Source organism: Penaeus vannamei, chromosome 22, assembly GCF_042767895.1.
Source record: "Penaeus vannamei isolate JL-2024 chromosome 22, ASM4276789v1, whole genome shotgun sequence".
NCBI classification, from domain to species: Eukaryota; Metazoa; Arthropoda; class Malacostraca; order Decapoda; family Penaeidae; genus Penaeus; species Penaeus vannamei.
Genome location: NC_091570.1, coordinates 4,465,245 through 4,476,448, shown reverse-complemented (window position 1 = coordinate 4,476,448; position 11,204 = coordinate 4,465,245). Strand labels below are relative to the sequence as shown.

General features: G+C 48.2%; 1 protein-coding gene across 1 annotated transcript in view; it reads right to left on the bottom strand.

Annotated features, from left to right (window-relative positions):
• Window positions 1–881: 881 nt before the first annotated feature.
• LOC138865872 (myosin-M heavy chain-like) overlaps window positions 882–11,204 on the bottom strand; it is a gene marked incomplete at its 5' end in the record, with an annotated part of 54,042 nt that continues 43,719 nt past the window's right edge. Inside the window, 2 exons of the mRNA XM_070137221.1 lie at window positions 882–1,062; window positions 4,631–4,751. Of these exons, the coding sequence (XP_069993322.1) occupies window positions 882–1,062; window positions 4,631–4,751 (302 nt within the window). The remainder of the gene's footprint in view (window positions 1,063–4,630; window positions 4,752–11,204) is intronic.

Sequence of the window (11,204 nt, the reverse complement as noted above, 5' to 3'; positions counted from 1 at the left end):
TTCTTTTCCCGCCGTCTACGCCCCCCTGGTGTGAGACCCAGTTGAGCCAGACTGAATGTATTAGAACCTCACCGAATCCGGGTGAACATCACCGAACGCGGGTGAACCTCACAGAACCCTGGTGAACCTCACAGAACCCTGTTGAACCTCGCAGAACCCATTTGAACCTCACAGAACCCGGACGAACCTCACAAAAACCCGATTGAACCTCACGGAACCCATTTGAACCTCGTAGAACCCATTTGAACCTCACAGAACCCATTTGAACCTCGCAGAACCCATTTGAACCTCGCAGAACCCATTTGAACCTCACGGAACCTATTTGAACCTCACAGAAACCCATTTGAACCTCACAGAAACCCGAGTGAACCTCGCAGAACCAATTTGAACCTCGTAGAACCCATTTGAACCTCAACCTCACAGAACCCGGACGAACCTCACAGAAACCCGATTTAACCTCACGGAACCCATTTGAACCTCGTAGAACCCATTTGAACCTCGCAGAAACCCATTTGAACCTCGCAGAACCCATTTGAACCTCGCAGAACCCATTTGAACCTCGCAGAACCCATTTGAACCTCGCAGAACCCCATTTGAACCTCGCAGAACCCCATTTGAACCTCACAGAAACCCATTTGAACCTCGCAGAACCCATTTGAACCTCACAGAACCCGATTGAACCTCGCAGAACCCATTTGAACCTCACAAAAACCCATTTGAACCTCGCAGAACCCCATTTGAACCTCGCAGAAACCCAGTTGAACCTCACAGAACCCATTTGAACCTCACAGAACCCCATTTGAACCTCGCAGAACCCATTTGAACCTCACAGAACCCCATTTGAACCTCACAGAAACCCATTTGAACCTCACAGAAACCCATTAGAACCTAACAGAACCCCACTTGAACCTCGCAGAAACCCATTTGAACCTCACAGAACCCATTTGAACCTCGCAGAACCCCATTTGAACCTCGCAGAACCTCGTGCCCTGTGGGTCCCGGGTCACTGCGCGGTGGTTGCCCCTCTCACCGGGTCCTCCGCTGGTAGTCATTGACCGCGCTCTGTCAATAGAAACTCACCGGCTCTTTACGGAAGGCAAGAGAGGAAGACAAGTGGGGGAGGAGGGGGAGGGGAGGGGAGAGGAAAGATGGGTAGGGGAAGGGGAAGGGAATGGGGGGAGGAGGGGAGGGGAAGGGAATGGGGAGGAGGGAAGGGAGGAGAGGAATGGGGAGGGAGGAGAATGGGGAAGATGGGAGGGAGAGGAATGGGGAGGGAGAAGAATAGGGAGGAGAGGGAAGGTGGGCAGGTAAAGGGAAGGGGGGGGAGGAGAGGTAAGATGGGCAGGGGAAGGGGAGGGGAGGGGAAGGGAAGGAAGGAATGGGATGGGGGAGGAGAGGGAAGATAGGCAGGGAAAGGGAAAAGACGAGAGCATTGGAATCAGTAAGCGAGGGTGGGGAGAATAAGAAAAAGCCGCAAGGGAAAGGAAGAGGTAAAGGAGAGGAGAGACAGGGGGAAGAAGGCGCGAGGGGAAGGGAGGTAAACGAGAGAAGAGGAGATATGAAGCAAGGGACACTGAGGGAGGAGGGAAGGGGGAGAAGGAGAAAGACATTGAAAGGGAGGGAGGGAAGTGGAGAGACATGGGGGGGGGGGGAGATGGAGGGAGAGAAAAGGAGGAGAAGGAGTCTTTTTTTTTCCTTTCTTCTTCTTCTTTTTGTCTCTTTTCAATCTATATTCCGCTTGGGTATTCACGTTATTTACCTTTCGCTGTCTCTCGTTTTCTGGCTCTCTGATTCTCTTCTTTTCATGCTGCTTCTATTTCTGAATATTTATCTTTCTGTCTGTCCGTCTGTCTATGTCGGTTTACCCATTTGCTCTTCTGTGTGTATTTATCTCTCTTTCTTTCTCTTCCACTCTCTTTCTCTCTCTTTTTTCTCTCTTTCACTCTCTTTGTCTCTTTTTTCACTCTTTCACTCTCTTTCTTTCTCTCTTTTTCTCTTTCTTTCTCTCTATCACTCTCTTTCTCTTTTTCTCTGTCTCATTTTCTCCCTCCTGTCCCTCTCTTCCTCCCTCTCCTCTTCCCCATCTCCCTTCCCCCAACATATATATCTATATGTATGTATCCTTCTCCCTCTCTCCCTCTCTCCCTCTCTCCCTCGCTTCTCTGAGGTTCTTATCAATCACCTCGACTCCCTTCTCCCCCTCTCCTCTCCCTCTCCCCTCTCCCCAATCCCCTTTCCCCTTTTCCCTTTCCCAGTATCTCTACCGTTTCCGGGTATCTCTCCCCTCTCCTGCTCCCCACTCCTCACCCCCACCTCACTCCTCTCCCTACTCCCCACCCCTCTCCCTCTCCTTACTCCATACTCCTCACTCCCCACTCCTCTCTCCTCTCCTTACTCCATATTCCTTCCCCCTTTCCGGGTATCTCTCCCTCTCCCTGCTCCCCACCCCTCTCCCCACCTCACTCCTCTCCCTACTCTCCACCCCTCTCCCCACTCCTCACTCCCCACTCCTCTCCCTCTCCTTACTCCATATTCCTTCCCCCTTTCCGGGTATCTCTCCCTCTCCCTGCTCCTCACCCCCCACTCCTCTCCCCTCTCCCTACTCCCCACCCTTCTCCCCTCTCCTCCCCTTTCTCACTTATTTTAATCAATGATGTCTACCAATCTCTATCTACCTTCTCCCTTACCTGCTCCAGCCTCTACTCCCTTCGCTCCGTCTCCCTCTTCCCTACCCACTCCTCTTCTTTTCTCCTCGTCGTCCCTTTCCTTCCCTTTCCTCTCTCTCTCTTTCATTCTCATTCTCTCTCTTTCTCTTTCTTTCTCTTTCTCTTTCTCTTTCTCTTTGAGGTCATTTTCTCTCTCTTTCTCTTTCTCTTTCTCTCTCTCTCTCTCTCTCTCTCTCTCTCCTTTTCCCTTGTTCCTCCTTCCTCCCCTTCCACCCTTCCTCCCTCTCCCTTTCCCCTCGTTCCCCCTCCCTCTCCCTCTCTCCCTTTCCCCTCCTCCCTCCCTCCCCCTTCCCTCTCCCTTTCCCATCCCCTTCCCTCCTTCCCTCCCTCTCCCTTTCCCATCTCTTCCTCCCTCCCTCCCTTTCCTTCTCCCATTCCCTCTTCCCTCCCTCCCTCCCTCTCCCTCTCCTTTTCCCATCCCCCTTCCCTCCCTCTCTTTTTCCCATCCCCTCCTCGCTCCCTCCCCTCCTTCTCCCATCCCATCCCCTCCCTCCCTCCCTCCCTCCCTCCCTCCCTCCCTCCCTCCCCATACCCTACAACCGGAATCTTTCGTGGCATATCCTCCTTAAATGTCTTTCGCTTCGGTAAGATGTCAATTTAGTACAAACTATTGCCGGCAGCGTGTTCGACACTTTCCCCTCGCCTTCCCCCCCCCCCCCCCCGTGTTTCCCCTCTCTCTCTTTCCCCTCTTCGTGTTTTTGTGTTCTGTGTCTGGTTCGTGTGTTTGTTTTGGTTGTCGTTTTTTTTTTTTCGTTGTCTGGTTCGTATTTTTTCGGGGTTTTTATGGTCTGGTTTGTGTGTTTTCTTTGTCTGTTTTTTGTTTATATTGTCTGGTTCGTATTTTACTTTTTTATTTGTCTGTTTGTATTTTTTTCTGTTTATTGTTTTTGTTTCTTTTTTCTTTTTTTGTATTTTTAGCGGTTTTGTTTTCTTATGTTTCAACGTCTGATGTATGTATATATAATGTTTTTCTTTCTTTCGTTTTTTTTTCTTCGTTTCTTTTCTTTTCGTATACCTTTGTTTAGGTTTGTTTGTTTTCATTTTCTGGAGCGTCTTATTGTTTACAGAAATTTTCCACTCCGTCGGGTTCAGATCTTGTTCGTTTATCTATTATCTTTTTTTTTTTTTTTTTTCTTCTTCTTCTTCTCTTTCGTTTTCTTATCCTTCTGTTCCGTCTTGTTAAATTGGTGTATTTATTGCACCTACTGCTACTACTACGTTCTTGCTACTTCACTAATCTACTATTATACAGGTGCTCTGCTACTGGTGTACTAGTACTATTAGTACTACTGATATTACTACTACTACTACCACTACTATTACTACTGTTACTACTACTAATACTATTGCTGCTGTTGCTGCTATTACCATCACCACCACCAACAACAACAACCACCACCTTCACTAACACCACAACCACCACCAACACCACTACCACCACCACAACCACAACCACCATCACAACCAACACCACCACCACCATCACCACCACAGCCACCAACAACACCACAACCACCACCAACACCACTACCACCACCACAACCACAACCACCATCACCACAACCAACATCACCACCACCATCACCACCATAACCATCACTACCACAATCACCACCACCACCAGAACCACAACCACAACCAACATCACAACCACCAAAACCACTAACACCACCATCACCACCACCACCACCACAACCACCACCAGCACCACCGCCACTACCACCAACACCACAACCATCACCACCACCACAACCAACACCACAACCATCATAACCACAACCACAACCACCACAACAACCACCACCACCACCACCACAACCACCACCACCATATCCACAACCACCACCACCACCATCACCACCACAACCACAACCATAACCACCACCAACAACAACACCACAAACATCATCACCACCACCACCACAACAACATGTGTTATTACTGCTACAACACCAACAAGTACAACTGTTCCTACTATTCCTATTGCTGCCACAACTGCCACTCCGGTTATTGCTACAATTGCTACTGTAATGGGACTATTAATCTCTTGTTCTCTTGCTATCTCTGTATATATTTATCCATTTGTCATGTTTACCTTTTCTCTACTTTGCTTTCTTTGTGTTTTTATTGTATCAGTCTCTTTTTTTCCTTCTTCTTCTTCTTCCCGCTTTCGCTTTTCTGTCTTTACTACATTTTCGATTATTCTTTTGTCCTTCTTCCTTTCTCTCCTTTCTCTCTCTACTTCCTTCTTAGTTATGATTCCCCCCCCTTTCTCTTTTCTCTTATCTCTTTCCTCCTTTGCCACCCATTCTTCCGCCCTCCTCTCTCTTTCTCTGCTCGTCCTTTCATTTTTCCTGTCTCCTTCCCTTCCCTCTCTTTCTCTCCTCTTTCTTTCCACCATTTCCAATCATTCTTCCTCCCTTCTCTCTCTCTCTCTCTCTCTCCCTCCCTCCCTCCCTCCCTCCCTCCCTCCCTCCCTCCCTCCCTGCCTCCCTCCTCCCTCCTCCTCCTCCTCCTCCTCCTTCTTCCCTCTCTCTCTCTCTCTCTCTCTCTTTTGTTTTATTATCATTATTATTATTTATTTATTTATTATTATTAATTATTTTTTTTTTTTTTTGAGGGGGTGGGAGGGTGGGGTTGTTCCTTCGTCTCCTTTGTCTCCTTTTTCCACTTCTTTTGGTTGTCCCCTCCTCCTCCTCCTCATCTTCCTCCTCCCCCTCCTCCCCCCCCCTCTCCCCCTCCTCCTCCCCCTCCCCCTCCCCCTTCCTCCTCCTCCTCCTCCTCCTCCACCTCCTCCTCCTCCTCCTCCAATCCTCCTCCTCCTCCTCTTCCACCTCCTCCACCTCCCCCCCTCCTCCTCCCTCCTCCTCCTCTTCCTCCTTCTCCTCCTCTTCCTCCTTCGCCGGTAATGGATAGCGTCATCTTCCCGCATACTAGAGTCCCTGACAGCAAGAGGTATTGTCGCCATAAGGAACACAAACGTTTACGCAAACGTTTGCCTGTGCGTTGCGAGAGGGGTGGCTTTGTTGTGGTCGTGACGTCACAGGTTCGTAGATCAAAGAGGGGCGGGGTGAAAGAGGGGGGAGGGGGTGGGGGTGTCTGGGGGAAGGGAAAGAGGGGGGTTAGGGGAGGTTGATGTTCATGAGTCATTTGTTTTGTTTGTTTGCTGGGATGTTGTTTGTTTATTGTTTGTGTTTTTGCTGAAAATTATATATTTTATTATGGTGTTATACATTTTTTCTGATGTGTTTTGTTGTTTTAAGTGGAAATGGGTTTAGTTTTGTATTTAAATTCTCTTCCCTGTTGTACTTGGTATGGTAGACATGAATAGGGAGAGAGAGAGAGAGAGAGAGAGAGAGAGAGAGAGAGAGAGAGAGAGAGAGAGAGAGAGAGAGAGAGAGAGAGAGAGAGAGAGAGAGAGAGAGAGAGAGAGAGAAAGAAAGAAAGAAAGAAAGAGACAGAGGCAGAGACAGAGACAGAGACAGAGACAGAGACAGAGACAGACAGACCAGACAGACAGAGATAGAGAAGCATCCATCCAGACAGTCAGGTTATCAAACAGAGAACCAGAGACAATAAACAAAAATGAGAAGAAAAAAAAAACTGATAAAGGAGCGAAAGAGGGCAAGTGAAAGAGGGAGAATCGCCACTCGCTCTCGACTGGGAGATGGAAGGAAGTAAAGCGTGATCTCAAAGACGTTGGATTTTAAAGGAGGCCTTTGGGAAGAGCAGCCTTTTTGCAGGAAAAAAAAATAGATGGAGGAATAAGATTCATGTGCCTCTTGCCTTTTCCTCTTCCTTCTTCTTCATCTTCTTGATCTTCTTTTTCTCCTGTTTCCTCCTCCTCTTCCACTTCCTCCATCTCCTCCTTTTCCTTCCTGCTGCTGCTCCTCCTCCTCTTACTCATTTTCCTTCCTGGTCTTCTTCTTCTTCTTCTTCTTCTTCTTCTTCCTCCTCCTCCTCCTCCCCTCCTCCTTATTTTCCTTCCTGGTCTTCCTCCTCATCGTCATCATCTCCCTTCCTGGTCTTCTTCTTCCTCCTCCTCCTGCTGCTTCTGCTCCTCCTCCTCCTCCCCTACTCCTCATTTTCCTTCCTGGTCTTCCTCCTCATCGTCATCATCTCCCTTCCTGGTCTTCTTCTTCTTCCTCCTCCTGCTGCTTCTGCTCCTCCTCCTCCTCCCCCTCCTCCTCATTTTCCTTCCTTGTCTTCCTCATCATCATCATCATCATCATCTCCCTTCCTGGTCTTCTTCCTCCTGCTGCTCCTCCTCCTCCTCCTCCACCACCACCACCACCTCCTCCTCCTCCTCCTCCTCCTCCTCCTCCTCCTCCTCCTCCTCCTCCTCCTCCTCCTCCTCCTCCTCCTCCTCCTCCTCCCCCTTCCTCAAAACCCAGCCCGTGTTTATGCGTGTGCTACATCCCTCAGGCTGTGTGAGACAGGGCTCTTTCCTAGTGTTAAGTGAAGAGCTCCGGTATACAGATGTACATACATAGGACGTACGTTTACAGTAACGAATACCTCTATGTTAAGGTGCACACGTATACGAAGAATTCAAAGCACACATATGGGCGCACATACATACATATATACATTATACTGGTATACACGCTCTTAGTCTATCTCTGTCTCTTTTTCTTTCTCTGTTTCTTCTCTGTCTGTCTCTCTTTCTCTGTCTCTGTCTCTCTCTCTCTCTCTCTCTCTCTCTTTCTCTCTGTCTCTCTGTCTGTCTCTCTCTCTCTCTCTCTCTCGCTCGCTCTCTCTCTCTCTCTTCATTTCTTTACAAAACCATTAAATCAAAATCTCACACACACACTCCCTCCTGTGCTCCCTCCAACACCACCACCACCACACCCCCACGCTCACTCCAACAACACACACACTCCTTCTCACAACACCGCCACACGCTCCCTCCCACAAAACCGCCACTTTTTTATTTGTCTGTTTGTATTTTTTCTGTTTATTGTTTTTGTTTCTTTTTTCTTTTTTCTTTTTTTTGCATTTTTAGCGGTTTTGTTTTTTTTACGTTTCAATGTCTGATGTATGTATATATATTGTTTTTCTTTCTTTCGTTTTTTTTTCTTCTTTTCTTTTCTTTTCGTATACCTTTGTTTAGGTTTGTTTGTTTTCATTTTCTGGAACGTTTTATTGTTTACAGAAATTTTCCACTCCGTCGGGTTCAGATCTTGTTCGTTTATCTATTATCTTTTTTGTCTGTTTTTGTTTATCTTCTCTTTCGTTTTCTTATCCTTCTGTTCCGTCTTGTTAATTTGATGTACTTAATACGCCTGCTGCTATTACTGCGTTCTTGCTACTTCACTTGCTACTTCACTAATCTACTATTATACAGGTGCTCTGCTACTGGTGTACTAGTACTAGTACTACTACTGCTATTAGTACTACTGCTATTAATACTACTACTACTATTACTACTGTTACTACTACTACTACTACTTTTGCTGCTGCTGCTGCTATTACCATCACCACCACCACCAACAACAACAACCACCACCTTCACTAATACCACAACCACCAACACCACAACCACCACCACCATCACCACAACCAACACCACCACCAACACCACAACCACCACCACCAACACCACTACCACCATCACAACCACCAATACAACCACCACCAACACCACCGCCACTACCACCAACACCACAACCATCACCACCACCACCACCACCACCAACAACAACAACAACAACAACACAACCACCACCACCACAACAACAACATGTGTTATTACTGCCACAACACCAACAAGTACAACTGTTCCTACTATTCCTATTGCTGCCACAACTGCCACTCCGGTTATTGCTACAATTGCTACTGTAATGGGACTATTAATCTCTTGTTCTCTTGCTATCTCTGTATATATTTATCCATTTGTCATGTTTACCGTTTCTCTACTTTGCTTTCTTTGTGTTTTTATTGTATCAGTCTCTTTTTTTCTTTCTTCTTCTTCTTTCTTCCCGCTTTCTCTTTTCTGCTTTTATTACATTTTCGATTATTCTTTTGCCCTTCTTTCTTTCTCTCTTCTCTCTCTACTTCCTTCTTAGTTATGATTCCCCCCCTCCTTCTTTTTTCTCTTATCTCTTTCCTCCTTTACCAACTATTCTTCCGCCCTCCTCTCTCTTTCTCTCCTCGTCCTTTCATTTTTCCTCTCTCCTTCCCTTCCCTATCTTTCTCTCCTATTTCGTTCCACCATTTCCAATCATTCTTCCTCCCTTCTCTCTCCATCTTTCCCTCCTCCTCCTCCTCCTCCTCCTCCTCCTCCTCCTTCCTCCCCCTCTTCCCCCTCCTCCTCCTCCCTCCTCCTCCTCCTCCCTCCCTCCCTCCCTCCCTCCCTCCCTCCCTCTCTCTCTCTCTCTCTCTCTCTCTCTCTCTCTCTCTCTCTCTCTCTCTCTCTCTCTCTCCCTCCCTCTCTCCCTCCCTCCCTCCCTCCCTCCCACCCTCCCTTTCTCCCCCCCTCCCTCCCTCCCTCCCTCCCTCCCTCCCTCCCTCTCTCTCTCTCTCTCTCTCTCTCTCTCTCTCTCTCTCTCTCTCTCTCTCTCTCTCTCTCTCCTCTCCCTCCCTCCCTCCCTCCCTCCCTCCCTCCCTCCCTCCCTCCCTCCCTCCCTCCCTCTCTCTCTTTCTTCCCTTCCCTCTTTTCCCTCTCATTCGGAATGCATGTTGTGGGACGTTCCTCTTGTTTGAGCGAGGGAGCGACTCATGTAAATCTCATAAGCATGCACACTGAGGCTTTGTTCCTTCTTCTTCCACTTCTTTTGGTTGTCGTCCGATTTTGTTTTATCATCATTATTATTTATTTGTTTAATTTATTATTATTTTTTTATTTATTTTTTTTTGAGGGGTGGGAGGGGGGGGTTGTTCCTTCGTCTCCTTTTTCCACTTCTTTTGGTTGTCCCCTCCTTCCCCTGCTCCTCCTCCTCCTCCTCCTCCTCCTCCTCCCTCCTCCCTCCTCCCTTCCTCCTCCTCCAATCCTCCTCCTCCTCCTCCTCCTCCTCCTCCTCCTCCTCCCCTCCTCCCCCTCCTCCTACCCCTCCCCTTCCTTCTCCCCCTTCCTCTCCCCCTTCCTCTCCCCCTCCTCCTCCTCCTCCTCCTCTTCCTCCTCTTCTTCCTCCTCCTTCCCCGGTAATGGATAGCGTCATCGTCCCGCATACTAGAGTCCCTGACAGCAAGAGGTATTGTCGCCATAAGGAACACAAACGTTTACGCAAACGTTTGCCTGTGCGTTGCGAGAGGGGTGGCTTTGTTGTGGTCGTGACGTCACAGGTTCGTAGATCAAAGAGGGGCGGGGTGAAGGGGGGTGGGGAGGGGTGTCTGGGGGAAGGGGAAGGGGGAGGGGGTAAGGTGAGTTGATGTTCGTGAGTCATTTGTTTTGTTTTGTTTGTTAGGTTGTTTGTTTATGGTTTGTGTTTTTGTTTAAGGTTATATTTTTATTATGGTGTTATCCATTTTTTCTGATGTGTTTTGTTGTTGTTTTAAGTGAAATGGGTTTAGTTTTGTATTTACATTCTCTTCGCTAATGTACTTGGTATGGTAGACATGAATAGGGGGGGGGGGGAGAGAGAGAAAGAGAAAGAGAAAGAGAAAGAGAAAGAGACAGAGACAGACAGACAAACAAACAGACAGACAGAGATAGAGAAGCATCCATCCAGACAATCAGATTATCAAACAAAGAACCAGATACAATAAACAAAAATGAGAAAAAAAAACTGATAAAGGAGCGAAAGAGGGCAAGTGAAAGAGGGAGAATCGCCACTCGCTCTCGACTGGGAGATGGAAGGAAGTAAAGCGTGATCTCAAAGACGTTGGATTTTAAAGAAGGCCTTTGGGAAGAGCAGCCTTTTTGCAAGAGAAAAAAATAGATGGATGAATAAGATTCATGTGCCTCTTGCCTTTTCCTCTTCCTTCTTCTTCATCTTCTTCTTCATCTTCTCGTTCTTCTTCTTATTATTATTATTCCTCTTCCTCCTTCACCTCTTCTTACTCTTCTTCCTTCTCCTCCTCCTCTTCCTTCTCCCCTCCTCCTCCTCCTCTTCCACCTCTTCCTTCTCCCCTCCTCCTCCACCTCCTCCTCTTTCACCTCCTTTACCTCTTTCTCCTCCTCCTCCTCATCATCATCCTATCCCTTCCTGGTCTTCTTCCTCCTCCTCCTGCTGCTTTTACTGCTGCTGCTCCTCCCTCCTCCTCCTCCCTCCTCCTCCCCTCCTCCCCCTCCCCCTCCTTCTTCTCCTCCTCCTCCTCCTCCTCCTCCTCCTCCTCCCTCCTCCTCCTCCTCCTCCCTCCTCCTCCTCCCCCTCCTTCTCCCTCCTCCTCCTCTCCCCCCTCCTCCTCCTCCTCCTCCTCCTCCTCCTCTCCCTCCCCCCTCCCTCTCCCCCTCCTCCTCTTCCACCTCCTTCTTCTTCTTCTTCTACTTCTTCTTCTTCTTCTCCTCCTCCTCCTCCTCCTCCTCCTCCTCCTCCT